The sequence below is a fragment of the Cryptomeria japonica genome, chromosome 11, assembly GCF_030272615.1.
Source record: "Cryptomeria japonica chromosome 11, Sugi_1.0, whole genome shotgun sequence".
NCBI classification, from domain to species: Eukaryota; Viridiplantae; Streptophyta; class Pinopsida; order Cupressales; family Cupressaceae; genus Cryptomeria; species Cryptomeria japonica.
Genome location: NC_081415.1, coordinates 662292505 through 662319803, shown reverse-complemented (window position 1 = coordinate 662319803; position 27299 = coordinate 662292505). Strand labels below are relative to the sequence as shown.

Genomic DNA, 27299 nt, shown 5'->3' with positions numbered 1-27299 from the left:
TAGGAATACTATGGTCCATTAGAGCAGCTGCATTTCCTCTCTGCTATCACCCTCGCATGATTCCTAAGTCATCTCTCCTCCCAAGTTCTCACCATTCATGGTAGTCTACAATAATGGGCATGTGGGTAAATCTTTCTCTGCACACCATTTTCTTCGCTCCATTCTACCAAGCTATTCACGTGCTTTGTCTAATCTTCCACGTTTTGCGTACATGCCAACTCATGAAGTTGCAGCTACAACATTTGGTGAAACTTCTCTTCTTCCTATGCATCTAAGCCTATCTCTCCTTAAGCACTCTCTTTGTCCCTTTTGTGGGTCGTGAGATATATTTTATGACTACTGGTGCACCACTTTCACCTGTATGATGTCGTATTGAATTGTAAAAAGGCAGAGATGCCATGCTTTGCTGACTACTCGACCACTCCTACCATGCCTCCACCATGCCTATTAATTGTGGATGTCTCCCTTCATGCTATTTATAATTTTATAAAGTTTTCTGGACATCCTTACCTCCAGTCAGCTCATCCATCCTATACTTTTGACTACCTTTGTTTATTTAATTCTTTCTTTTCATTTGTGTTCACCTATAGCGGAAGTGGCTGATTTCGGGATGTGACAAAAGTCTACCAGGTTTGCTTGGTGACATGGCTATCAGGTGGTCTTGCCACCTCCAGTGGACTAGTCTCGCCTCAGCTCGCCTCAAATACCCAAGATACGAGCTGCTAAGCGCTGGGCTGGGGTGCGAAGATACCATGAATTATAAAAAAATTATAACTAATAAAAAAAGACATGGACATATAAATTTCACCATGGGATGATTATATGAATATATTTTTTTCAATAAATGTCTCAAAAACCATTTTATTTTTTAAAATCCTTAAACTATCCCTTCATAAACTTGAGACTATCAAATCCTATACAGTTCCAAATGCCCGGTATCGAGGTAAATCCTAAAAATGAATTTCTCCTCTCACCAGGAAATAAACTTCACTGTTTTTGGAGAGCCCACGATATATCATAGCTCGAATTGAATGAATTTAGAATTTAGAGTGCTAAAGATGCTGATGAAGATTTCCATCCCTACACGAATCAAACTTACTGAGCTGAAGATCTTGACCAGGCATTTTTGCAGATCTTCCTGCTTATATCAAGATCAAATAACACAAGAACCAGGTAAGTCACCTAAACCCCCAAAAGACCCGGTTAAATTTATCTGTGAAATATTGGCTACAAGACCATGGACGAAAAAGGCAGAGACCCAGTTAAATTTGGCAGCGACAAACTTAACAACCCACATGGTCATTGACATTCTATCCAATGCAAAAACTTCTCTGCAAGCATACAGATTTTTCAAACATTCACAGACCGTCTTGGGTTTCAAGCACGATATACAGACGTATTTCAAGATATTGGAAATACTAGGCCGCGCTAGGAACCTAAATATTGCTAAAACCCTCTTGTTGGGAATGCCAGAAAATGGAGTTCCGTGGGAAGATTGTGTTTTCAACAGCCTGATAAGGAGCTATGGAAGACAAGGAAACATTGAAGTCTCTGTGAAATTTTTTAAAATGATGAAGGAAGTTGGAGTAAGGCCCACGGTTTTGACCTTCAATAATCTCTTCACTATTCTGTTGAAAAGAGGCAGGACCAACATGGTGGAGAAACACTATGCAGTGATGGTGTCTGAGGGAATTTTACCTGATGTCTACACTTACAACATTCTTATCAGGGGGTTTTGTATGGCTTCTAAGATAGATAGGGCAGTTGGGTTCTTTAGGGATATGAAGAGTAGGAAATGTAGGCCCGATATTGTCACCTACAATACGCTACTTGATGGACTCTGTAAAAATGGTAGGGTTAAAGATGCATATAGGTTGTGGAGAGGAATGAAGAAGATGAACCCTGACCTTAGCCCCAATGTTGTGACTTATACCACAATGATTCGAGGATTCTGCAAGAGGCAGCGTCTAGACGAAGCATTGAAATTTCTACATGAGATGGGTAGATGTGGTGCGATGCCTAATGAGATTACATACAATATCATTATCCAGGCTCTTTGCGATGCTGATAAGTTGGATGAGACAGGTAAGATTGTTGAGGAGATGATTCGGGGTGGCTTCAAGCCAGATGCATGCACTTTTAATATACTTATGAATGCTCAGTGCAAAGTGGGGAAGTTAGAAGAGGCTGTAGTGACTTTTGACAGAATGGCAGAGCTCGGTGTCGTTGCCAATTCTGCAACTTATAGTATTCTTATCAAGAGCCTTTGTAGCAGAGGAAATTATGAGAAGGCAGTTTATCTCTTTGACAACCTCTTGCAGAAAGGTATTTTACTTAAGGCAGGGGATTGTACACCTTTAGTTGCTGCATATAATCCTATGCTTGAGTTTCTTTGTGAACATGGTAAAACTGTAAAGGCAGAAAAATTCCTCAGACAGTCATCGATGCAAGGCACTCAGGATCCCGTATCCTTCAAAACAGTGATCCTTGGTCATTGCAAAGAAGGTGCACCCAATGCAGGTTTCGAGATCCTTAAACAAATGTTGTGGAGAAACTATTCTCCTGATATTGATACTTACAGTGCCCTTATGCAAAGTTTCTTGAAGACTGGGCAGTTAGAAGATGCAAAAAGCATATTTGAAGAGATGTTGAAAAGTGGGCTGATGCCCATGGCTTCTACTTTCCATATTTTAATTGACAGTCTTTGTAGTTATGGGAAAGTACAAGATGCAAGTAGAATTATGAAAACAATGCTAGAGAAGGATGTTAGACAAAACGTTGATATTTCCACCAAGGTTTTAAGTAGACTCCTTTGCCAAGGCCTTGATGAAGAAGGATTTGAACTTCTAGATTTATTGTATCATAAAGGTTTTCTTCCCGATATGGAAAAGTTGATGGATGACCTTTGCCAAGAGAAAAAAATTTTAGAGGCTCAGAGATTGAATTATTTTGTTTTGGAAAAAGATTGCTATTTAGATATTGCATATTATAATACTGTCCTTAACGGCCTTTGCACCAGTGGTAAAGCCATGGATGCCTTTTCTTTTTTTCAAAGAATGACAGAGAAGGGTAAGAACCCAGATCTAACATGCTGTCAAATGTTGACTAACCTTCTTCAAAAAGAAGGAAAACTTGAACAGGCTGCTTATGTATCAAGCAGACTCATGCGTAGCAGCCGTGAAGTAAGCAAGGCACAAAGGTGATATAGTATGGTTATTGGAGTTACTGGGTTGGTTCTTATTTATGTGATATGACATTTCAAACGCACTGCGGGACCATCATAATTAAGATGGCAAGTGGATGATAACCAGTGAGGGATAAAAGTATGATAATGGATGTCTTCTTCTCATTATCAATGTGTTGCACAATTAAAACATAAAATAACTTTGACGGTGTTGCACAGTGTTAGATGATCATTTTTTTCAGCTTCCTAAAAGAAATATCATCATAAGGAAATTCCAATCAGTAAAGATTGCTGTCATTGTGGTTTCATCCTGAAGTGAACCCTTGTAAAGTCAATGTGAATTGCAATTATGCGAATCTCTCTTGTTTACTATGTATATTGAGGGTTGGGTGCATTTTTACTGCTCAAGATGATTCTGGACGCTGTAATTTGGGAAGTTAAAGATCCCTGATGTTTTTGAACGATAAGTAAAGAGTGTTTGAGGTTGTGGAAATATCCAAAAGAATAACAAATATTCAATGCGGAATATTAAAGGTGTCACTTTAATATTTCACTGTCATAAAATTAATTTGTTTGGTCAATCTTTGATGAAGGTTGATATAATGGGAAGCTGGGCGTTGCAAAAGACTTGGTCATTTGTTTCAAGTTTTTGTCTTATCACTTGGTTCATTGAGGATTTGATGAACTAATCTGTTAGAATGCTGCAGGATATGGTACAGTTAAGCTTTAGGATAAAATTAAAAGCAAACAACTAGTTACATAAGTTTCTCACAACACGAGAGCAAAGCAATGATATTCTTTATGATGTAAAACAATGTTTACAACAAAATGATATTTTAAGTAAGGAAAGCTACAATCTTATTCTTCTATTGCAAGTGTTTTGTCTATTATGTGTCAGATCGGCTGTGACCTATCGGTGAGTTGAATTATCTGTTATACAGACCATAAGGTTCCAATTCAATGGAAAGCTAGAACCCCAGCAAATTCCAGGCAAATTTTGGCAAAATAGTTGACCCTTAGATCTGGGTGTCTAAGCCAAAAAGAAGATTTCTAACAATAGTAAAATATGTATCTACCATGTAAAAAGCAGCTATACAATTCAATTATCACATTGTTGTGTCAGAACTGCTTATTGGAGGTTGTGGAATCAAAGTCTCAGTTGTGGGCAGTTAAGCGACTAGTGTAAAGTTACGTCTTTTTATTAGGGGCAATGTGTAGTGCTCATGTCATAACTAACCAAAAACAAAAACCAAATTAAATGGATCAATTCTGTTGATAAATACATGAGATATTTCCATAAACATGAAAAATCAACTTTAACATGAACATTTATAATTATAACTAACCTCTCTTTCAAGAAATATATGGCTATCATTTATGTTTATCCTAGTTTCGTCTCAATTCATTACATTTTAAAAAAATTTGTGCAAACAAATATGTTTAGTTTTTGTACTTTTTAGTGTATAGATTTTTAAGATTGCTTAGATCTTGTTTTATACTTCATTTTTATCCAGATATATCTGCACCATATCAGAGTCAACAAGGTTACCTGAAAAAATGCCAGATCTGTATCCATATCTTTACATTTTTTTTGTTAACTTAGCATTAAACTTTGCCCTCTTGGGCTTCAGGATTTGGATCATGGTTGCTGTCTTTGCCTAGTTTGTGTGGAATTTTCGCAGATGCTGTGTTGTTCCAGATTTGATTTTTCTAGCTTGCAAGTTATGATCTGGGAAAGGCTTCTATGTGATGTATCTTGTCTTACGGAACACTATGGCTTGCAAGTTGTCATATGCAGTTGTGTTTTAGAATTTCTGTTCCAGATCACATAAATGGCCGAACATAAATGGCCAGTACAAAATTGCAAGCTTGCATCATCTGAAACATATTCAGAGAGATAATGCAAAATGCAAATATAACTCATAGCTTATAAGAATATTATATGGACACATGTTATGAAGCGTAACATGTGTTAAGCTGTTTGCAAAACGTGAGAAATTAGGGCCCCCCTCTTTTGGGTTTAGTTTTTGTTCTCTTTGGTGCCTCAGTCTCTTGTCTGACCCCACATTAATAACCGATCTGAGATCATCTTCAAGGGTTTATTTCCATGTGTTGTGCTTTGGTGTTTTGCCCTGCCTCTTCATGATGCCTTGCAGCTTGGCCTTGGGTTAAATTTGACGGTCTGGTCAACAAAGTTATGATGTCCCTCTCTACATCTAGGGCATTTTGTCTGTCTAGGCTCCTGTTTGACCTACCTGCATATATGGATTTGGCCTTTTGACACATGCTGATCCCATGGCGACCTAATTCTCACCTGTTTAAACATGTTAATAACCTAAAAACACATTTTGAGTTGGATTTGACATATATTTGCATGGTTTTGACTCCTTAATATCTGAGCTTGCAGGATTTGATGGGGTGCCCACTCTAGAGCCCATGAATGTACAATGTAGCGAGCAGAAAACTAAACGCAAGCATGTTGTGTCATAGCTGAAAGATCCCCAAAATTCAGAATGTAGTATGGTCCTCGCGTCCTCCCCTGCATTCCCCATGCTCTATTATCAGCATTGTACATCATCCTATTGTCATCCTGCTTTCTCCAGGCCCACTCTGCATGTGGTTTGGCCCTGGCTGGCTGTGTGTATTCATAAAAATAGCAAAGAAGAGGTTTCAAGGGGCATCGAATTTGATTGCAAGAGCCACAGTAGAAGACTGTCGTACCTAGGTTTTTGAAAAAGAGGCCAAATTTTCCTCTCTGCTTGTATATGGTGAGGAAGGATTTGTAGCAGGAGCTGGTTTTTTGTGGTTTGTAAGCAGTGAACATTATATTTGGATTGTTATTTCTTGTAAACATACCCTATCTTGAATTTAATGTGTATTCATAAAAACAACAAAGAAAAGGTTTCAAGGGGCATTGGATTGGATTGCAAGAGCCATAGTAGAAGACTGTTGCTAGGTTTCTGAAAAAGAGGCCAAATTTTCCTCTGTGCTTGTATATGGTGAGGAAGGATTTGTAGCAGGAGCTGGTTTTTTGTGGTTTGTAAGCAGTGAACATTATATTTGGATTGGTATTTCTTGTAAACATACCCATCTTGAATTTAATAAATATTTGTTTGTGAATTGCAATGGTTATTGTTTGCACATGCAATATGGTGATGGTTTTTCTCTTGCATTCACTTTCTTATATTATCATAACATGAATATTTCCCTTTGAATCTTGCACAATTCATCCCATTTGTTGCATAGAAGCTGGCAATGGCACAAATTGTTATTGTCATGTTAGCAAGGAGTCCTCTACGTGACTTTGTTCTTGCAGGTTATGAGACTTCCATCTTCTTCTTCATCCTCCTCTTTGTCTTTCTCTTCTTCTTTCTCTTCCTCTTCCTCTTCCTCTTCTTCTTCCTCATTGTCTTCCTCTATGTCTTCTTCATCTTCATCTTCCTCATTGTCTTAAACCAAGCACCCAGCTGCACGTAAAATAACATCAGGCACCCTGTAATCTGCACTGAGTGACTCTTGCAAAGCCAAAACCTGGCAGCCCTGAAACCTTTGGCAGATGCAAAATATCTTTTCAAGTGAGGAGTCACCTTTGTGATTCCTGACTGCCTATTGTGCGACTTTTGCTGGTAAACAGCATGCATAGTTCTTTATGGAGGGCTGCGCATATGCATGTGAACATTATCTGGGTTATCATGCAAAACAAACCCCCCCTGAATGTTGAGCATATTATCAAGGGATCATCTAAGCAGATTGTTTGTAAGGCTTTTGATGAAAACATGACATACTTTGTGTTCTCCAGGTATTATCTAAGCAGATTGTTTGTACTTTGTAAGGCTTTTATTGAATACATGAAATGCTGTGTTCTCCACGTATTATCTAAGCAAATTGTTTGTAAGGCTTTTGATGAAAATATGACATACTTTCTAATCGAATTTTAAAGAAACAATTAGCAGCTCATGTGTCTTTGTAGGTTTTGTAGATGTCTATTTTCAACTGGTACGTGATAGAATGCTGGTCAGGTATTTTGTTCTTAAAGAATGGTTTTGAAAGGAGAATATTTCTTCAAGACTCCCCACAGACCCCAGAAATATTCTGCTGGGTTTCACACTCTGAAAATTTGGAGATACTTTAACAACAATTACTGTGAGGCAATCAACATTTTATAAACCTTGTGTATTGTACACAGTACGTTACATAAAGCATGAAAATACCAGATGAATTTGATTGAAGCCTGTGTTTTTTCAGGCCACTTCAGATTGTGGCAGGGAAAGAATTAGAGGCTGTGGACCAGGTTTGTAAAATTAGCAGTAAATGCCTGTTGAACTTTGAAGAATAATTCAAGAGAATATGATTCAGTCAAATGTAATAATTCATGATTTGTATTAGACAAAACTAATCAATTTAAATGTGCTTGTAAGTAGAAATTAAAATGATATATTACATTATGAGCATAGATGTTTCTTTATTAAATCCTGGATAAAACTTTAAAGAATTTTGATGTCACTTTCTATGTGCAGTGGCTATATGACTCTATGGTACATGATGGACGGAGGGCTACCAAAGAAGGTGCTGATCTTTGGTTTTCTCACTGCATTATAAAAAGACTGTAATTTATCACTTAGATTAAGTTCAAGGGACAATCTTTTCCAAATGGTATCTATTGTTTATTCATGCAAATTTAACACTTGCACGCTACATTCCTTTATATGCTAATGGTAGCATATATTATAAATTACATTTATAATAGAATGCTTTATAGAGTATATGTAACCATGATTGCTAGCTTGCAAGTACAGACTATTTTACTGAATATATTTTCCTCTACAAGCTTGGAGACTACAAATGAAAGATGTATATATGATATAAATTATAATGATCCAACCTTGAGTGGTTCATGGCCAAAGGAAAAAGCTTTATTGGGCATTCATAGACCTTCATTGAACAGTTTCTTCTCCATTTGGCAGCAGCATTTTCATTGTTCAAAAGCTCAGTCTACAAATATCAACATCTGGCAGTCCTGGTTTAGGGCAAACAGTTTGGGGGGACATTGGAGATGAAAGAAGGTTGGTAATCTCATTCTAATATTGTATATTATGAATTGATTTTCTTCTAGTAAGTTAATTTGTAAATTTTTTTCTTGCTTGAAATTTTAATCCCTAAGAAACTCAAGTTCAGGGATGGGGACCTCGTATGATTACCACATCTTGTATGTTCCCTTCGAAATTAAACCAAGAATAACCTAGCACCCATCATTTTCCGTGGGTCTTGGGGACTCTTTGGGAGATTTGAAGATTTAAGTTTGTGATGGATGCTTTAGAGCTGCCATTGGAAACATCCTTTCACAGGAATATCAAATCTTCCACTAAAAGAAATGTTTGGAGAATCAATAAAAAATGTAGTGATTCACATTAGGCAGTCTGCAGGCAAGGAGAATCTGCTGCTTAAGAAGAATAAAGGAGATTGCAAGTTGCCAAAGGAAGAATTCCTATGGATTACAAAGGCAAGTAGGATACGTATCAACCGTTTGGTGTAAATATCCACTGGAAACAATATATACATGGCACTTGCAATAAACATTAAGTTCAGCCGCTCAATGAAGACATGCAAATTAATGCAAGGAAAAGGAATTGCACTGCTGACAATCATATTAGTGTTAAATAGTATTATAAAATGGATTTATAATTAAATTTTATTTTTAATTAAGGGGCATTTTAGGAAGTGCATCTATTGGGGGAAAGTTCTATTGAAATGAGGCCAAGCAAGGAGAAAGGGAGATATTGAGAAACATTTTGTTGTCTGATTTACTCCTTATGGAGCATGAAAATTTGGTTCGATTAACCTGAGGATGAAAACACTCTAGGTCTGGAATTGGAGGACGAAAACCCTCCAGGTCTAAAATTGAAGGATGAAAACCCACAATTCCTTAGAGTGATTTCACATGAAAATCATCGTTGTGCAAATTTCATTAATTTCAGTCTGAATTAAATATCCCTTCAACTAGCTTCAAGAAATATCAGTCTGCAGGACTGTTTGGTAAAGAAATACTTAAATTATTTGCAAATACAAATTGATTGTTCAAGGATTGAATTTGAGCTTCTGGATTTGAGTGTGTGTTTTTTTTGTTATCAACGTTTCAAATCATACTCTATGATTCATCATCAAGATGAGCTAGAGAAGAGTATGATTGGATTTGAGCTTCTGGATTCTCTTCTCTAGCTCATCTTGATGATGAATCATAGAGTATGATTCGAAACGTTGATAACAAAAAACACAGAGTCACATCCAGAAGCTCAAATTCCATACAATTATGGACTGTGGAAACTTAATGTCTACAATTGTTCAAGGATTGATTATAAGGTCGTGTGGCTTACTGCCATTACTCATTATTGGACTACATTTGATCCTGACTTCATTTCTAATTTGTGAGATTAATTGGTGAAATGCATAGAGTTGAATTTAATTAAATCAGGAAAAGATCAAATATTCCATTTGGAGTATTAAAATTATTAAAAGTTTTAATCTTTATGTTCCTCAAGGTACCTTTTGCATCCCATACTGTTATGCATAAGTAATCTTTAACTTGAAGAAGATGATCTGCCATTCCTCCTTTGAACAAAAAAATACCTAGGTCCCAAATGCATATGCATGCATACTTTTGGATGTGTATCAAAGGATCTTTCTGCTCTTCAATTCAAGTTATGCCTTTCATTCCTTCCATCTTCTTAAAATATCTTCAATGGAATGACTAATAAATTTGTACTGAAATCATAGAGGTGACTAGAATGCTCACCTTCTGAATTAGGAGCCATTAAGAAATTTAGTTCGGTACAGCAATCCTAAGAATTTAAGTTTTAGAATTAAGCATTCTCTTCACTTATCTGCCTTCTATGTGGCGATTTTGAATTTCAACATTGTAGGGTAATAGCTTAACTTAAGAAGATTCTTTTCAATTATAGACATTTGATGTTCAATTTGAATGCCTTATGGGGCATTCGTAGACCTTAATTGAGCATTTTCTTCTGCATTTGGCAGTAAGTTCCAACATTTTCATTCTTCAAAAGCTCAGTCTGCTAATTCCAACATCTGGCAGTTCTGGTTTAGGGCAAACACTTTTGAGGGGACAGTATGGACATTGGACAGTAAAGACAGGTTGGTAATCTCATTTTGCTACTGTAGATTATGAGATTGGTTTTCTTCTAGTAAGGCAATTTTTAATTTTTTTCTTGCTTGATATTGTAATACTAAGAAACTCACGTTCAGGGATGGGGACTTGTTGTGACGTATTCACACATCGCCCCATTGCAAATGGGGACCCCTACTTTTTTTGCTTTCTGGGGTCTGCTTTCTGGGTGTTTAGGGTTTGTCTGTTAGCCTTTGCATTTTGAGTGTCGCCAGGGGATCAATAGGATGGTAGGCTTTGCTTGAGCCAGGGGAGTCAGCATGGTGCTCCAGGTTAGGGTTTCTTTGAGAGTCTTCCTTAGGGCCTGGTTTTGATCTTGTTGCTAATTGTGTCTTGCTTGGTGAATGAGTATCATTCTTGAAGCTCCGGGCTAGGTCAAGTTGGTGAGTGATGAAGTCTGGAATGTCATCCCGATCTTCAAATGCCCTGAAATTTGGCTAAGTCTGGAATGTCCTGATCCTGAAATTTGACTAAGTCTGGAAAACTAAAGAATCCTCCAAAAACTAGATTTTGCAATATAACTCTTGGAGGTCCGAATTCTTATACTTAAATGTTATATTCCATAAAATAATCCTGACGAAGAGGCTAAAATGTCAAAATTTGCTCTGGACCCTTCCAAAGGGTCCAGAGCGAATTTCAATTTTCGCTCCTAACCCTTCCAAAGGGTCCAGAGCGAAAATTCACCAAAGACTCAAGATCTCGCTTAAGTCAAAGAGTGGTTGAGCAAGTTTGCAAGGATATGGAAGGAAATGGATCTAGGATCGAGTCTAAGACAAAGTCAAGTCAGTTTGAAGGTGAATTGAACCTAGAATAGAAATTTTGCTCCTGACCCTTCCAAAGGGTCCAGAGCGAAATTCTTGAAAACACTCATTTTCCCCTTTGCTAAAGTCAAGACCAAGATGGAGATGAAAGGAGAGTAGTCTATGTTTGCCTCCCAAAGAAAACTAGAGTTGAAAAAAGCAAGAATCAAGGTCAAATCATGATTTTCGCTCCTTACCCTTCCAAAGGGTCTAGAGTGAAAATCCTTGTACCTCTTATTTCCTTCTTTGTTTTGGCTAGATGTTGGTGTGATGTAGGATAAATTGGTATGTTCTTGCCTTGGGAGGGAGTTGGACACTTTGAAAGATGAAGATTTTAGCCAAAAAGTGAATTTCGCTCCTGACGCTTCCAAAGGGTCCAGAGCGAAATTCATCATAAACCTTTTTTGCTCCCTTGTTTTGGCTTGAAACCTTGCTCTTTTGATGGAAAACGATCTATATTTGCCTCCAGGAGAAAATTGAAGTTTAAAAAATGAACAATCAAGCCCAAATGGTGAATTTCGCTCCTGACCCTTCCAAAGGGTCCAGAGCGAAAATCCTCCTAAAGCTCATTTCCTCCTAAGTTTGACTAAATTTTGATTTGCAGGGTATCTTGGAAGGAAGGTTGGACATTCTTCTTGCCTTTGAAATGTTTGAAAGCATTGAAAAATGAAGGATTTTGGACCAAAAAGGAAATTTCGCTCCTGACCCTTCCAAGGGTCCAGAGCGAAATTCCTAAAAACTCTTATTTTTGCATTGAAGAAGGTCAAGTTCTTGGTCTTTTATGAATTGAATGGAAGGGAGATAGTTTGTCTTTGCCTCTTGAAGATGTTTTGAATTGAAAAAATGAAGAATCTAGCCCAAGTCAAGATTTTCGCTCTTGACCCTTCCAAAGGGTCCAGAGCGAAAATCTCTCTAAGAGGCATTTCTTTCCTTCTTTGGCCAAATCTTGATGACCAAGACATGTTGAAGGAGAGAATTGACATGTTGGAATCCTTGGAGATGCTTGGAAGTTATGAGAATGAAAGATTTTAGCCAAGAAGGTGAATTTCGCTCCTGACCCTTCCAAAGGGTCCAGAGCGAAATTCCTTATAAGCCTACTTTTTGACCTTTCTTGGACATGATACCTTGTTCCTAGGGCAATGAAAGATGAAATTCTACCTTGCAAAGAAGTTTCAAGTTGAAAAAATGATGATTTTTGGTCAAGAATGAGAATTTCGCTCCTGACCCTTCCAAAGGGTCTAGAGCGAATTCTCTCAAAACTTCTCTTTGCCATCATTTTTTTGCTAAGATCAAGTGTGGGATAAGGTAAAATCAAGGAGAAGTTGCCCCTAAGAGTGACTTTAAGTTGCTAGAAACCATGAAAGATGAAGGAATTGAGCCTAAAAGTGATTTTCGCTCTTGACCCTTCCAAAGGGTCCAGAGCGAAAATCCTAAAAACCATCTTTTCTTCCAAAATTTGAGCAAAGACAATCTTGGACAAGGGTGAGAGAAGTCATTTGGATTGCCTTAGAGTGGATTTTGGTCGCCAGATTCAATGTACCTAACTCATGGGAGATGGCACAAACTTCGATGTACCTACCCGGTTCTCCATTGGTCGAATATTCCAGAGAAGACATGTGTCCAAGTAATGCAATTATTTCATTGGCCAGAATTGAGTTTGTTGTAACAAACCCTAATTAGGGTTTTCATTGTAAAATCTCGGCCATTGATCTCAAGTTGATTTGAGCCATCAAATTGTTTTGAGGGCGCTATATAAGCCCTGGCTCCTCATTTGTAAAGGCTAATAGTTAGTCAATAGTTGATAGTAGGTGAATAGTTAGCTAATAGTGAATAGTCAGTTGATAGAATAGCAATTAGAGTAGAATAGCAAGAGAAGGCAAAGATTGTTGCCAAGATGTTGTTGTAAAAGACTTGTAAAACTTCATTGAAGAAATGGTGAAATCTATGGGTCGATTCAACAATTTGCATGGTCTTTATACTTCTTAGATTTGATTTCATGTTATTAGATGAGTGGAAGAAATGTCTTTGATTGATGGTGAAATTTGTATATCCATACTACTAGCAGTTTGTTGATTGCAGACTTGCCTTGTGTAGTCAACTGGAATCATTCAGCTTAAGCTTAACTTCAATTGTCGCTTCTTCATTGATATGCATCAACGTGATGGTGTCTATGCTTATAGCGATGATCTGAACATCATAAAGCTTTCCTCCGAAGATCGCACTAACCTTGTGGAGATGGTCCTGGGATGTCAAAACAAGACTTAGTTAGAATTTCACCAAAGGTTATTCATTGCTCCTACATTCTTAGTGTCAGAATTAGATCCTTTCCTCCCCCTCATCCTTTTTCTTTTTTTTTTCAAAATCTAGGCCAGTGAAATCTTGTGATTCCAGCAAATCAGACGTTCAGGTCATCGAGTGTAAGTCCCCTTGTGATTCCAGCAAAATCACATCATACCACAAAGAGCTTATCCACGAGTAGAGATCCTACATAACAGGAACCTTGAAGCTTCTCCGATTGATCCTTCTGCGATATCTTCAGCATTCGGGAGCTTTATTCAAGAGAGGATAAGGTACCTTTAGGTATTTTATTCTGTGTTTGGTCTACACATCAACAGGACCTCTTACAATTACCCACAGTTCCAGGTAGATATATTCAGATATAAAATAGCCATGCCCTTATTTATATAATTCGGCAACATATTTAAAAATGATGCCCCCATCAGTATGCATTGCATCCCCTGGCAGTTTTGCTTTAAAAGCTTGTGAATTTGTTGGGCAACTTTTTATTATAACATTCTCTTCTTGCTATGATGTAAAGGATGTGCCACCACAAAAAGCAATCTTTTTGGAACTCCAGCAATTGTTCAGATGCCAACTAGCTGGAATTTGAGATGTGTGTAATGAACTCTAATCTATGAGAAGGTTCAATCTAAAGTAATTTTTCTGACATGAGTAGATATATGACAGGCTAAACATACACAATGTTACCTGGTAGAGCTTTAATTGTATTGGGGTTTCAGTGTTTTGAGTTACATGTAATCCATTTCTTTTTCCATGCACTTTTGTAATCAACTACATTCTGACCTCTCTAGCCATATTAGTCTAGGAGATCATTGGATCCAAGATGACCTAGAATAGATGGTTGGATCATCAACCTACACATCAATTGAATATTACATATGAAATCTTCACAATGGAATTTTCAGTTTAAGATAAAAGAGTCAAGTAGATTGTGCCTACGTTTAAGGGATGACTGGGAATGTGAAGTTGACTCCAGATTCCTAAAATAGACTCCCAATTGAGCTCCAAGGTATGTAGCAAGATAATTCTAGTTGAGATGGGGGATCAAGAGCCATATTCCCTATTGGGTTTGAAGAGGAAGTACTACTGAGTAAATGTGGATTGGGTTATAGTCTTTCTCTAAAGTATATTAGGAAAGGTTGGTAAACATGCTCCTTGCTTTAGAAGATTTGACCCAACACGAGAATTTTGACACCTATGCTAGTACCCCAAAGAGATTTAACTGTTTTCATTCCCTCTCCACTTTGCTTGCAAAGTCAAAGAAGATTTAATCCTGAGTGGCCAAGGAGTTTGAAGAAGGAATATAAATGATTTGGAATTCCAAAAGACATGAGGATAGAAGATTTAGGTGAGTTTAACAGTAAAGTACTCAGTAGAGTGTTTGGCTAGGGGCACAATAGATATGATTTTTCAAAAACTATAGACATATGAAAAGGTATTAATATAAATGGGAAAAGAGTTCACCTTGAGATGGCAAATACATCTTGAAGGAAAACCATCATCAAATATAAGTCCAAAGATGCTTATTAGTGTGTCCAATTTCACACTCTCCTAGCACCTATTTTAGTATTTCCCTTTCCTCTATGCATTATGAAACCTTTATTGATTTAAATTAATATTATGGGTCTTATTCCACTTTATTACATCATCACACTCTTCTTTAAGTCCTTAATTCTAAGTGTTCCCTTTATCATTTTATCCCGATCTATCCTTAATCCTACCCCAATTTCAAGCCTCAAAGCATACTTCACATACCTATGCATTATGGTTTGATCATTTGGCATTAGAACCCCGTTATATTTCATTCCTCGAAAGTAAAAAAAAAATGTTGGGAAAGGATAATAAAGCACTCCTACCCTATCCAAATCCTGCTCGATGAGAAAATATATCAAATCTAAGTCGGCCTAAAGGTGATTTTAATTATGAAATCCCTATACAAGGCATCATTCTCAATTCATTTTCATAAGATAATCTTATGCTAACATTAACATCAATTCAAGAGCAATTCTTCTTCCTCGAGCAAATTTGATTCAAAGAGCAACAAAATACACCAAGGCATCTTCAATTTATGTTTTATCTATGATTTCATGATGGATTTTATGTGATTTATCATGTTATTGCATCAACACATGGAGGACTTATCATAAGACCATTGCATCACCTATTGAAAGTATAATAAGATCTACATTCAAGTAATTCAAGCTTTCAAGTTCAATTTATATTTCAATTAGGCTTAATTCCAAACCTAGGGTTTGACCTAAGGCAAACCCCTATTCATAACCCCCTTTCTTTCCTGTTGTGTGCAACAGCTACAAGTATCTGACATAGCTTAAAGACTTCAGGAAACCTCATGAAGCAGACACAAGTCCTCTATCATAAATTTAGCCTAGTTCTTAGGGATGAGGGCACCCAGTTCCCTGGTCCTCTCAATTCAACTCCGAATTTTAAGGTTGCCTTCCAAACTTACTCAAGATTCAAATTCCCAGTGCACATCTCAGAAGACCAGGGCATCCAACGCCTTGATCCTATCAATTCAACTTCATATTTTAGTCATAGGTGCAAACTTAGATTCCATATCCATTTTGTACCTATTGTGAATTTTACGTTTCATTATTAGTTAGCATAATCAGTCCAAGTTGCTAGTTCATTCATGTACCTTCGTACCTTAGATTTGGCATTCAATCTACATCTTTTCAATTATATTTTCAACTCAAACAAAAGGGGAATAATACTTCAATCATCACTGAACCCTCTTTCGAATAGAATTGAGGTTGGATCTATTGTGTTCATCTACTTTTCAATGTGATGCATGTGAAAGTTAAGTCATTTCCTAGTTTACAAAGCATAACTTGTGAAACCCTAATTTTCCATCTGTTACAAAAAGTAACATGTGACAATGAATGGCATATTTCTTATGATCATTTCAAATAACATTCAAATTCCTATTATGTTGCTCCTCACTATATGATATTGTTAGCTTACCTATTAAGGGTCGTTGTCATTCATGGTGGTACAATTTTAGGTGCAATCATACTCAATGAGCAACATAGTAGTCTATTTATTCTTGTCTCTATGCTTGGGGGAAAAGAATAATTTTCTCTCTTTCTAAGGATTCACTTATTCTTTTATGAGTTGCATTTTTCATAACTTGATGTCCTTTCTTGCATAGATTTATCCTTCATGTGAGTACTGTGTGTTCCTTGGTTAGGACCTATTCCTTGCTTGAAACAATACATCTCTTATGAATAATCTCTCCTTAGAAGCCGTGTGATCTTTCACCATGGTTATCCTTGTCTCCATGCTTGGGGAGACAAGAATGGCATTTTCATCTCAACCCTCTCTCTTTTATTCCAAACATCGCCTTTTCCTTTATGAGTTGCATTTTTCATGACATGATGTCCTTCCTTGCATAGAATTATCCTTCATGTGAGTACATGTGTGTTTCTTGTTTAGGACATATTGTTTATTTGAAATGGTACGTCTCTTATGAACAATCTCTTCTTAGTGAATGTGTGCAATATTATACTAAGGATCCACTTTTTCCCTGGTTGGGTAGTATTTGCTTATGATATGTCATTTCTTGTGTGGAATTGTTTGTTTGTCCAAGGATTATCTCTTATGCAAGAGGTCCTTAGGTACAACCCCTTCCTCACTTGATGATGTATGTCATATTGTAAACAAACCCCTCACTTGGGGCCAAAAGTGTGTTATCCTTCATCAAGAATCCCTTTACCTAGCAATGGAGGAAGGTGTGAATTCTTATCATCCTTCCTTTCTTTTGGTCACTGATGAAATTTTTGTTCAAGAACTCATCTTGGAGTTTGATGTCTCTGAGCAAAGATCTCTTCCTCCTTGTGCATTCTTCTAAAGGAACCCTTTTACACTTGTTGCAAGATACCTCACAATTATCCCTTCCTCATAATAGTTATGCCTCTTTGGCTAGGGTTGACTGCACATTGTTGTTTAAGGATATCTCCTTGGTGATTAAAGGTGTGTATCCTTCTTCCTCTTTTCCTAATTTGTCACCATCACTCTATGTTGTCATCTTAAGGAGGGAGACATATATGTAGCCTCCTTGTGTATTATATTGTGGATTTTCTTGCATAATGCCTTGCATGGTTTTCCTTATTCCACATCTTAGACGATGTGTAGACTAGAAGTCTTAGATGAGACGTTGCATTCTCGAAGCCAAACACATTTTTCAAATTCAATGTCTTATATAGGTTGTTGCAAGCTCGAAACCAAACCAAAAGTCTTAGACGAGATGCTTAACTCCTAAGACCAAATGACAACTTTAGGATAGGTTGATTGGCATAACACAACTTGCTAGACTATTTGACCTTGCCTTGCATTGATACATTTTTTCGAGATGAGATGACTAGCATAACACAACTTGCTAGACTATTAAACTCTCTTTGGGATGGGTTGATTAGCATAACACAACTTTCTAGACCATTCAATTCTCCCTTTGCACCGAGCTTCCTTGGGATGAGTGGAACTAGCATAACACAACTTTGCTAGACTATTTCCTACTCTTCCTCCTCTTTCATGAATTGAACCTAGCATAACATAGCTTGCTAGCTCATGGAATCCATGCTCTTTCTCTTTCTCTCTCCTCTATGATCCCACACCATACCCTTTCTAGTCATTGGACCATGGAGTCTTGTCTTATCTTTGATGTATGTACTTGCCCTTTCTAGATGATAATTTGTGCTCTTGCAAGAGCATTATGAGGGTTGTAATGAGTGGTTAAGATATATTTTTATTATCGAGGTCTCTTCAACTAATTGACTTGGAGCCTTTATTTTTAGTACTGACGTTTCTTTTGTGTCTTTTGTTTAGTTTGTCTTTTTTTGTGTGTCCTTGCACATGGTTTTACGAGTTGAGATCCTTAGTTTGGGGGCTTATTCCCTTGAATTTAGTGATGTCTTATTTCTTTGAAGGCTTTCTCAATGCCTCTTCTTTCTCTCTTTTATCTACTTTACCGTGAGTGTGTGTAGTCTTATACTCCCACTAAAGTGGGGGCTAAATGTAGCATCATAGATTGCATCCCTATGCAATTTCTTGCTCAACTAGGCCCTACTTTAGCATGTATGGCCTCCCAAATCTAGTTGCGCTCATCAAAACCCAATTCAACATACCATTTCGACATCTCCTCCTCGTTTAGGGTCTTGGTTCCCAATTTTGAACCATTTGGGAGGGAGCAAGACACCTAGGGCGCCCTACTTCTGGGAGCAGGTCGCATTGGGTGCCTCGCTCCCCCTAATCTAAGCCCAAATTTGGTCCACACAATGGTTAGGTGGATTTAGCGAGAAATCTTTTCTCATGTCAGCCTGCTCCATGTTTTATACCCCAAAATTCTTGGGAGAGGTATATAAGCAAGGTGTCCCCCCTCATTCTGAAAGATCAATAATAGTCAAGTCATAGAGAGATCATGATGACAAGTGAGCATTCAAGTCTTCAAGCATTCAAGTATTCAAGCATCCATTGTGGCAACCTTCAACAACCTCCATGCAAGCACATGTTTTATAAATTCCTTTTTTGTGTCGAGTCATGCTATTGCATTCATATTGGGGGGTTTAATATCCCAAAAATTAGGGTACAATATATTGCCTATCAGTGAAAATAGGGGGGTTTTTAATCTGGGCTAGAAAAATTGCGATATTTGGTGCAAATAAGGGGGCTTTTAATTTAGGTTGTGTATTGGGAGGGGGTGGAAAAAAAAAATTATAGGGAAATATTTTTTGAGAATAGGGGGATTCTTTAGTATGTCATGAATGCACATGATATAACCCATGTTTACTAAGCGAAGCCCTTGTGCATCAACATTCATGATCATCTTCAAAGAAGCATTTGCATTATCAAGGTATAAGACACTTCTATTTTTTAGATCTAAAGTGTGCTACCTAACAACACGATTTCCTTTCAAGTTCATTTCAATTCTATAAACGTTAATTACAAAATCAGGGTTTGACTTAGGCAAACCCCTTTCTCCCCAAAAATTTCCTTTCTTTTTTGTTTGTAGGAATAGGTAGTGACATTATAGAAATAGGTACTGTAATGTCACCACAATGTAATGGTAGGTGAAAAATGTGTGAATGAGAGATCAAGAGGAAAACTACCCTTTCCCTCCAATGAGAGATGAGAGTTTCACTACAGATTTCCCTTCAAACACTTTTCACACATTACTTTGGAAGAGAGGGGGAAAAATACATTAGATTCAACCTCCAAAGAAGAAGATAGAATTCTAAATGAAATGAAAATGATAAGCTAATCCCCTCTTCTACTCGGAATGGAAACAAATTGATTGAATTATGTATAGATACTAAGTGCAAAAGTGACAAAGAACTGATTATAACTTGAGATCGAAGCGTGGAATGAAGTTGTGCACCTGGATCTGGTAGTAATATGTCGAGACGAAGCCGCTTTGCGAATTTGAGGAAAAGTTGCCTGGACCGTGGCGGGAATGTATACGGTCCTCCAAAAAATCCGCGAAACCAAAAGGGTTTTTCCACCTTTGCAAATGAAGTCCAAATTCGAAAGTACAGCTGCGCACCTACAACCTACATACAAAAAAGAGAGGAAAATGGGTTGGGATTGGGGGTTTGCCTTCGAGTCAAACCTCAGTTTTGGACTTAACCATGCAAGAGGGATCAATAAGGGCACCACGACAAGGTATATCCTTGACCTTCGCAATTATGTATAAAGGGCCATCGGGTGCTCTAATGGTCTCACTAGGGTCAAATGTAATACAAGGATCCTTAGGCGTATCTTGTTTTTCTACCATATTTACCAAGTTCAGAGCCATAGAGGTGAATTCCTCATAAGTGAAAGAAGTAGGCACAATCTCAATAACATTAGAGGTATGAGAAGGCAAGGGATCAGTGAAAATCTTAAGATTTTGATTAGGAGGAGCTACTGATTTATTCCCTTTATCATTCACACCTGCCACAGATATAGTTTTATTATCAATCAAATCTTGAATCTTATTTTTCAATGCAAAACATCTCTCAGTATCATGACCAGGCTGACGATGAAATTGACAAAATGAATTGTTATCAAAATAAGGGGATGGAAGTTTAGAAGGATCAAATTGTTTTATAGGAGGAAGTTTGATAACATTTCTTTGCAACAACTGAGACATAATACTATGTAAAGATTTATTCAAAGAAGTAAATTATCTTTCTCTGTTGAAAAATTTAGAAATAGAAGACACACTTGTTGTAGCATTCACATTGTTGTTGTTGATTGTATCATTGAACTTGATGAAGTTTTTTGTTGGTTTGAACTTCACAAACGATTGTTGAACACTCTCTCCCTTATCACTTGGAGCCATAGGAGTGGATTGCTCCATTTGACTCACAACCAATTGATAATTGTGGATTGTTGCGCACAACTGCGAAAAGGAAGTAAACTCAAACAAAAGAAGCTTTTCCCTAATATCTTTTTGCACATTAGAAATGAAAATTATTTGAATATCATTATCTGGTATAGGAAAAGAAATTTGAGCACACAAATGCTTATATCTACCAATGAAATCAGACACTTTTTCTTTAACACCTTGTTTACAATGCATTAAATCAGTCAAAGTGATTTTAAGACCAATGATGTTTTGAAATTGTTGGATGAAAACATTTGCCAGTTGTTGAAAAGAAGTGATAGAATAAGAAGGCAAAGAGCAATACCATTGTAAAGCCTTATCTCTTTGTGTTCTTGTAAACAATTTTGCAAGCAATCTTTGATCATAATCAAAATCGTAATACAAGGTTTGAAATGTTTTGACATGCGTAAGAGGATCACCTTTTCCATTGTAGAGTTCTAATTGAGGGACCTCAACATGTTTAGGTGGCACGACTTAACAATATCAAGAGAAAGTGGGCTCACAACATCAAAGGTGGGCACACTAAACTTGGATCGACTCATAGAAGCAATTCGTTGTTGTAAGGAAGACACGGTTTGAGCAAGATTGTTAATTGTCGCTTCAGTAGAAGAATTGATGTTAGACATAGTTGATTGAGAAGATGGTGTGATGTTATTGAAAAAAGACATGGACTGAGAATAAGGTGGTGCGACATTATGATAAGTAGGCATAGGTTATGATTGGGTAGGAAAAGGGACACTTAAAGGAGGAACAAAGTTGTTGAAGGAATTGGCCTCTTGTGTCACATTGATAGGTCGAGGAATAATAGGAATACTTATGAAAGACATAGGTAAACATGGAGGATTCAATGAAGAAGAGGGATTGCTCCCATGACCAATGGTTGTAGGAATGACATTTTGAGTTGATGTAGCCATGACGTTGGAGGTAAAAGTAGGAATACTAGTCATAATAGTCAAAGGAATTGAAGGATTCACTTGTGTTGAAGGTTGTGAATAACCTAGGGTTTTGACACAACTCTTGATAGGCATGACATTAGGAAAAGGGACACTCAAAGGAGGAATAAAGTTGTTGAAGGAATTGCTCGCTTGTGTCACACTTATTAGTTGAGGAATAATAGGAACACTCATGGAAGACATAGGTAAAGATGGATGATTAAATGAAGAAGAGGGATTGCCCCCATGACCAATGGTTGTAGGGATGACATTTTGAGTTGAAGTAGCCATGATGTTGGATGTGAAAGTAGGAATACTATTCATGTGAGTAGTCAAAGGAATTGAAGGATTGACTTGTATTGAAGGTTGTGAATAACCTAGGGTTTTGGCACAACTCTTGATAGGCATGATATTAGAATCAACAATATGTGCAATGCCACACAATATATCAATTTCATTCTTATCACTTTGAATCATGCGCTTAAAGCCTTCAATTAATGGAAAAGATTCACTATTAGGGTATTCTTGGGACATCCATTGTTGAAAGTTATCAAATTGATTGTCCAATGTGGAACGTTGATCTATAGAGACTCTAGTTAAAGCTTCTTCATCATGAGATTCATCAATGGGGTGAATAGGCACATGATTAGGATGGGAAGAATTAGCATGATCCTCATTAAATAAGTTACCAAAATTAGGCTCCATCTCCTCGGTAATTAAACCTTGGGAGACCTTAATTCTAATGCTTCGTCTAACAAGGATAGTATAGATAGGAATAATAGTGGTAAAACTCATGCACTAGAGGGAAAATTGAAATTTTGAATTCGGAACAAAGCTTACGAAATTGATTAATGCAAAATTTAAGAAAATACTGATTAAACAATTTGAACTGTGTTGGAAGAAGAGGATGACACAATTTCCAAAAAAAATTGAATTTTAAAATTAGGGCCAAGGGAATACCACTTAATTTTAAAATCAGAATTTTTAAAATCAGGGCAGACTATAGTTAACCTCTTAATTTTAAAAAATTTCTTGAAATTGAAATGTTGAATTTTGGAGGTATTTTTTATTCTAAAGGGATAAAAAATCGACAAAATCAGCTAATCTTCTGGATTTAAGCTATTAAATACAGTCATAACAGTCTCCCAAAATTTCGAGAAAAAAGTCGAGGACCGTGGTGGGAATGCACATGGTTCGACCAACTTTTTTTGAAATTTTTCAGGGATGAATATCACGATGATTTCAATGCTAACCCCAAAAAATTGGCGAATTTTACAATTTCTAGATGGGTGAAATGAAGGTTCAAATTTAAAAATAGGACCCTATTAGGGTTTTGAAGAAAAAAAAGAATTGAATTGCAAATTTGAAAAAGGTCAAACCTAATGGATAGGGACACCTTGGAAAATGTTTAGAAATCTGAATTTGAATGAAATTGATTGAAATTTACACAAAATCCAATTAAATAAAAAAAATTAGGGTTTTACGACCTAACCACTTAATTTTGAAATTTGAAACTAAAATTTTGAATTGTAGGAATGAAAACAAGTCCAAGAACAATTACAAATCTAATAATTAAATGAAAATCCAATTTTGCACAAGTTCAAGATGATTTTTTGAAAATTAGGGTTTTAACAAGTAACCGCTAAATTTTGTAAATTTGATTTGCAAATTGAACAGGACAATGAGAAAATTGAATTTGACAAACAAAACAATTTTCAGATCTAGGATAGCCAGAAGCAATTTTTACAAATCACAAGTTCAATTTTGATTTAACCACTAAGTTTGCAGAAATTTGAAACTTGCAAATGAAAAATATGCAATTTTGTTCAAAGGAAAGCATGCAAGACGTTGGGTTTACCAAAATGTAATGGTGGGTGAAAAATGTGTGAATGAGAGATCGAGAGAAAAACTACCCTTTCCCTCCAAGGAGATATGAGAGTTTCACTACGGATTTCCTTTCAAACACTTTTAACGCATTACATTGGAAGAGGGGGAGAGGAAATACATTAGATTCAACCTCTAAAGAAGACGATAGAATTCTGAATGAAATGAGAATGATGATAAGCCAATCCCCTCTTCTACTTGCAATGGAAAGGAATTGATTGAATTATGTACACAGACTAAGTGCAAAAGTGACAAAGAACTGATTATAACTTGAGATTGAAGCGTGGTATGAAGTTGTGCACCTGGATCTGGCAGTAATATGTCGAGACGAAGTTGTCCTGCGACTTTGAGAAAAAGTTGCTCGGACCATGGCAGGAAAGTACACGGTCCTCCGAAAAATCCGTGAAACGAAAAAGGTTTTTCCACCTCTGCAAATGAATTCCAAATCTGAAAGTACAACTATGCACCTGCAACCTACATACATAAAAGAGAGGGAAATGGGATGGAATTGGGGGTTTGCCTTCGGTTCAAACCCCAGTTTTGGAATTAACCAAGTAATGAAAGAAAGTACTTGCAAGTAAATGTAAATGTAAATGAAAGACTGAAATGTAAATCACCTCAAGGGAGGTTGTGATACAAATTGTGATAGAAATGCTTGTGTGGAATTGAATGTTTGAATGAATCTCCTCTTCAATGATTGAATCCTTGACTTGAATGCAACACCTAGCCTTGAAGGGAGACTTGAGAATGCTTGAATGCTCTTGAATGTTTGAATGTGAGATCTCATGTATCTGTCTTATTCTAAATGGAAGGGGAAATGCGACTTTTATACTTGTCAATTAGGGTTAATGAAACTGATTTATGTCACAAGTCGACATCGAGGATGTTTTCCCGCTCACTACACAACCTTCTATGCAAACTCAGGAAAGGTCCTGCCCCAAAATAGGGTAGGGACAGGGGTGCCACGCCCCTGTCCTAGGGGGAACAAGTCTGCCACGCCCCTGTCCTGCCCTTTTCTCCAGGGCAAAGTGCAAACAGGGTGGTGCGAAGGGCAAGGGAGAAGTTGTTTTTGAGGGTTGAGCAGTCTCTAGTCTCCGATCAAGCTAGGGGATTTGATTTCGCATGCATGAGGACCCTAATGCGATCGAAAATTGCTAGGGTCACAATTTTATTACACTACAGGTACATACTATATAGGTGGAGATCTATACTCTATAATTCATCAAAGCCAAAACTAACAGGAGTGGGCCGAGCTAGGTGACAGAGTCTCGAGAGAAAGCCAAGCTTGGCAACTGAGTCCCTAAACTTTTGCCTCAAATTTGGAATGTAGGTCCATTACAGTCTTCCTAACTGTTTCCTTTCCTGGAATCAAATTATCAGTTTGTGACAGTCTAGTACAAGCTATAAAGGTCATCTCTTCACTTTTCCCATAATTTGCATAGTCACTTTCAACTCACGGTGAAGTACCATTGAATTCACCTTGTGCCCAAGGATCTTGAGCCAAGTGGATCATCTTCCTTCCAATGTAAGAGTGGAATGGGCTTAACATTCTTAGTTTGCATGCAAAAAACTATTGAACCTTATTTCACCACATTACAGTCGTATCATTTTATCACCTCTTCTTTGTGGTTTCATTCATTTTTACCTTATACTTTTACTTGAATAATATTTTTTACAATCCATCTTTTATATACATCCACTTAAATTTTACGTCCTAACAAACTAGCCCATTTGATTTTATGTCATTTTGCCTTTTTATATTTTATCTTATGCTTTATTTTCCCACTCAAAGGGCTTTTTTCTTATGTTATTCTTATATTGAGCTCCTATGTGTATCCATGTTCTCAATTTAGTTTTCCCACGTGTTGTTTGACCTCTATGTCCTTTGCGACCATTTTTACCACCTTAGGTTTTCACATGTTCCTTGTTATACAACTATGCTACATGTTTTTATGAAGGCACAAAATTTATGATATCGGAGTGTGATCCTTATTTTTTATGACTTCTCTATGTTATGACACTACCATACTCACTTCTCACAATTATGATCTTATCATGGGGACATCTCACTATAGAAAACATGGGACGTTAGTTTTTTTTTCACTTTGTAAGGCCTATAAATTATGAAACACCTTCAAAAGAAAGTTTTTCTTCAAACAAAGGTACCTTTGTTCAAAGGTCCTATGGGAAAAATCTTCAAAGGTATTATTTTGTTGTAAAAAACTAATCGAAACAAAAATGATAAGTCATTTCACTTTAACATTTTGCAAGGGTGTCAAGTACTATGTAGCTTGCTATTGCTTTCACAAGTTGAAGGAAAAGGCACGCATGACAAGTTGAAAAGGGGTCTTCAAGCACATATATGTCCCCACATTACATCATGTGGCTTTAGACAAGGTTTTTCCATCTATAGGCCACTTGTACATTTTGTTATTTATAAGAATTTTTCAATACCAAATATATGATTTCTTATCAATATTTTGAATTTACTTTTTTATGAATTGAAAACCCTAAAACATTTCTTAACCCAAAAATGGAAAAATGAGACCCTATGCTATCAAGTCAAAAATCTAGACTATTTTAAAACCAAGATAAAAGCATTTTTAACCCTAAAATATCAAATTGAAACACTAAAGAGCTTTTTAACCTTAAAATCTAAAAGTGAAACCCTAAACAATTATTTTAACCCTAAAGTGTCAAATTGAAATCCTAAATAGATACTTTGAAATACTAAATTGTTAAGTAAAACCCCATATTAATATTTTATAACCCTAAAATGTTAAATTGAAATCCTATGCATATATTCGGAAACCCTAAATAGCTGCTCTAAAACCTTAAAATATTGAATTAAATCCCTATACAACAATTTTAACCCTAAAATGTCAAATTAAAATCCTATTAAACTATTTTTTAAGCTACAGTATCTGGGGTGGACATGAGTGTTGATGGCGTTGGTAGGTCCTTTCCCTGGTGTGGCCTCTTTTGTTATTTCCCCTCACTTCCTCCTCGCATCGATGGTGTTACTAGTGTGGGTGCAGACTCTTCTGCATCCACACTCGCTGGCTTTGTTTCCTGCACTGATGGATGCATCGTTGTAGGTGTCATTGGCGATTTGGGTGCTGGGGTTTCTACTCTGCATGGGGTTATTCTTCCTGGGGATTCTGTTAGGCCCTTTGTTTTGTCTGCTGAGGGTTTGGATGTTGGCTCAGTTTGTTTGAGCGCTGGTGTTGGCACTTCTGCTACTGTGAACGTTGGTGAGGGTGTGGTTACCAAACCTCCTCCCCCTGTTGTTGGGCAAAACTTTTCTCATGTGGCTAGATCTGTTGCTGCTTCTCACAAAGGTATTCGTCCTCTTCCTTGTGCCAAGACCTACTCTGATGTGGTTTGTGGCAAGGAGGTTGTGAAAAATGTTGACTTCTATCAACGTAGTGCTTTGGTCTACAGATTTACTGGGTTTTGGCATTCTCTTCCAGGCTTGCATCGTTGGGTGTGTGATTCTTGGAAACCTTTAGTTGCTCATGGTATTGAGTTTTTTCCTTGTGCTAAAGGCTTTTTCATTGCTTCTATTACCTCTACTCATGATCATGATTTGGTTCTAGGAAAGTTGTGGTCTTGGGGGGATCATTCTCTCTCTATT

The 27299-nt window shown here is 37.0% G+C and overlaps 1 protein-coding gene across 1 annotated transcript; it reads left to right on the top strand.

Moving 5' to 3' along the window:
• Positions 1-927: 927 nt before the first annotated feature.
• Positions 928-3578, top strand: LOC131065109 (pentatricopeptide repeat-containing protein At1g02060, chloroplastic). Its single transcript, XM_057999518.2, has one exon. The coding sequence runs from the start codon at positions 1032-1034 to the stop codon at positions 3201-3203; it is 2172 nt and encodes a 723-aa protein (XP_057855501.2). The 5' UTR covers positions 928-1031; the 3' UTR covers positions 3204-3578.
• The last annotated feature ends 23721 nt before the right edge of the window (positions 3579-27299 follow it).

Excerpts from the sequence above, each read along its gene's own strand:
- LOC131065109 (XM_057999518.2), top strand. The coding sequence starts at position 1,032 with ATGAATTTAGAATTTAGAGTGCTAAAGATGCTGATGAAGATTTCCATC.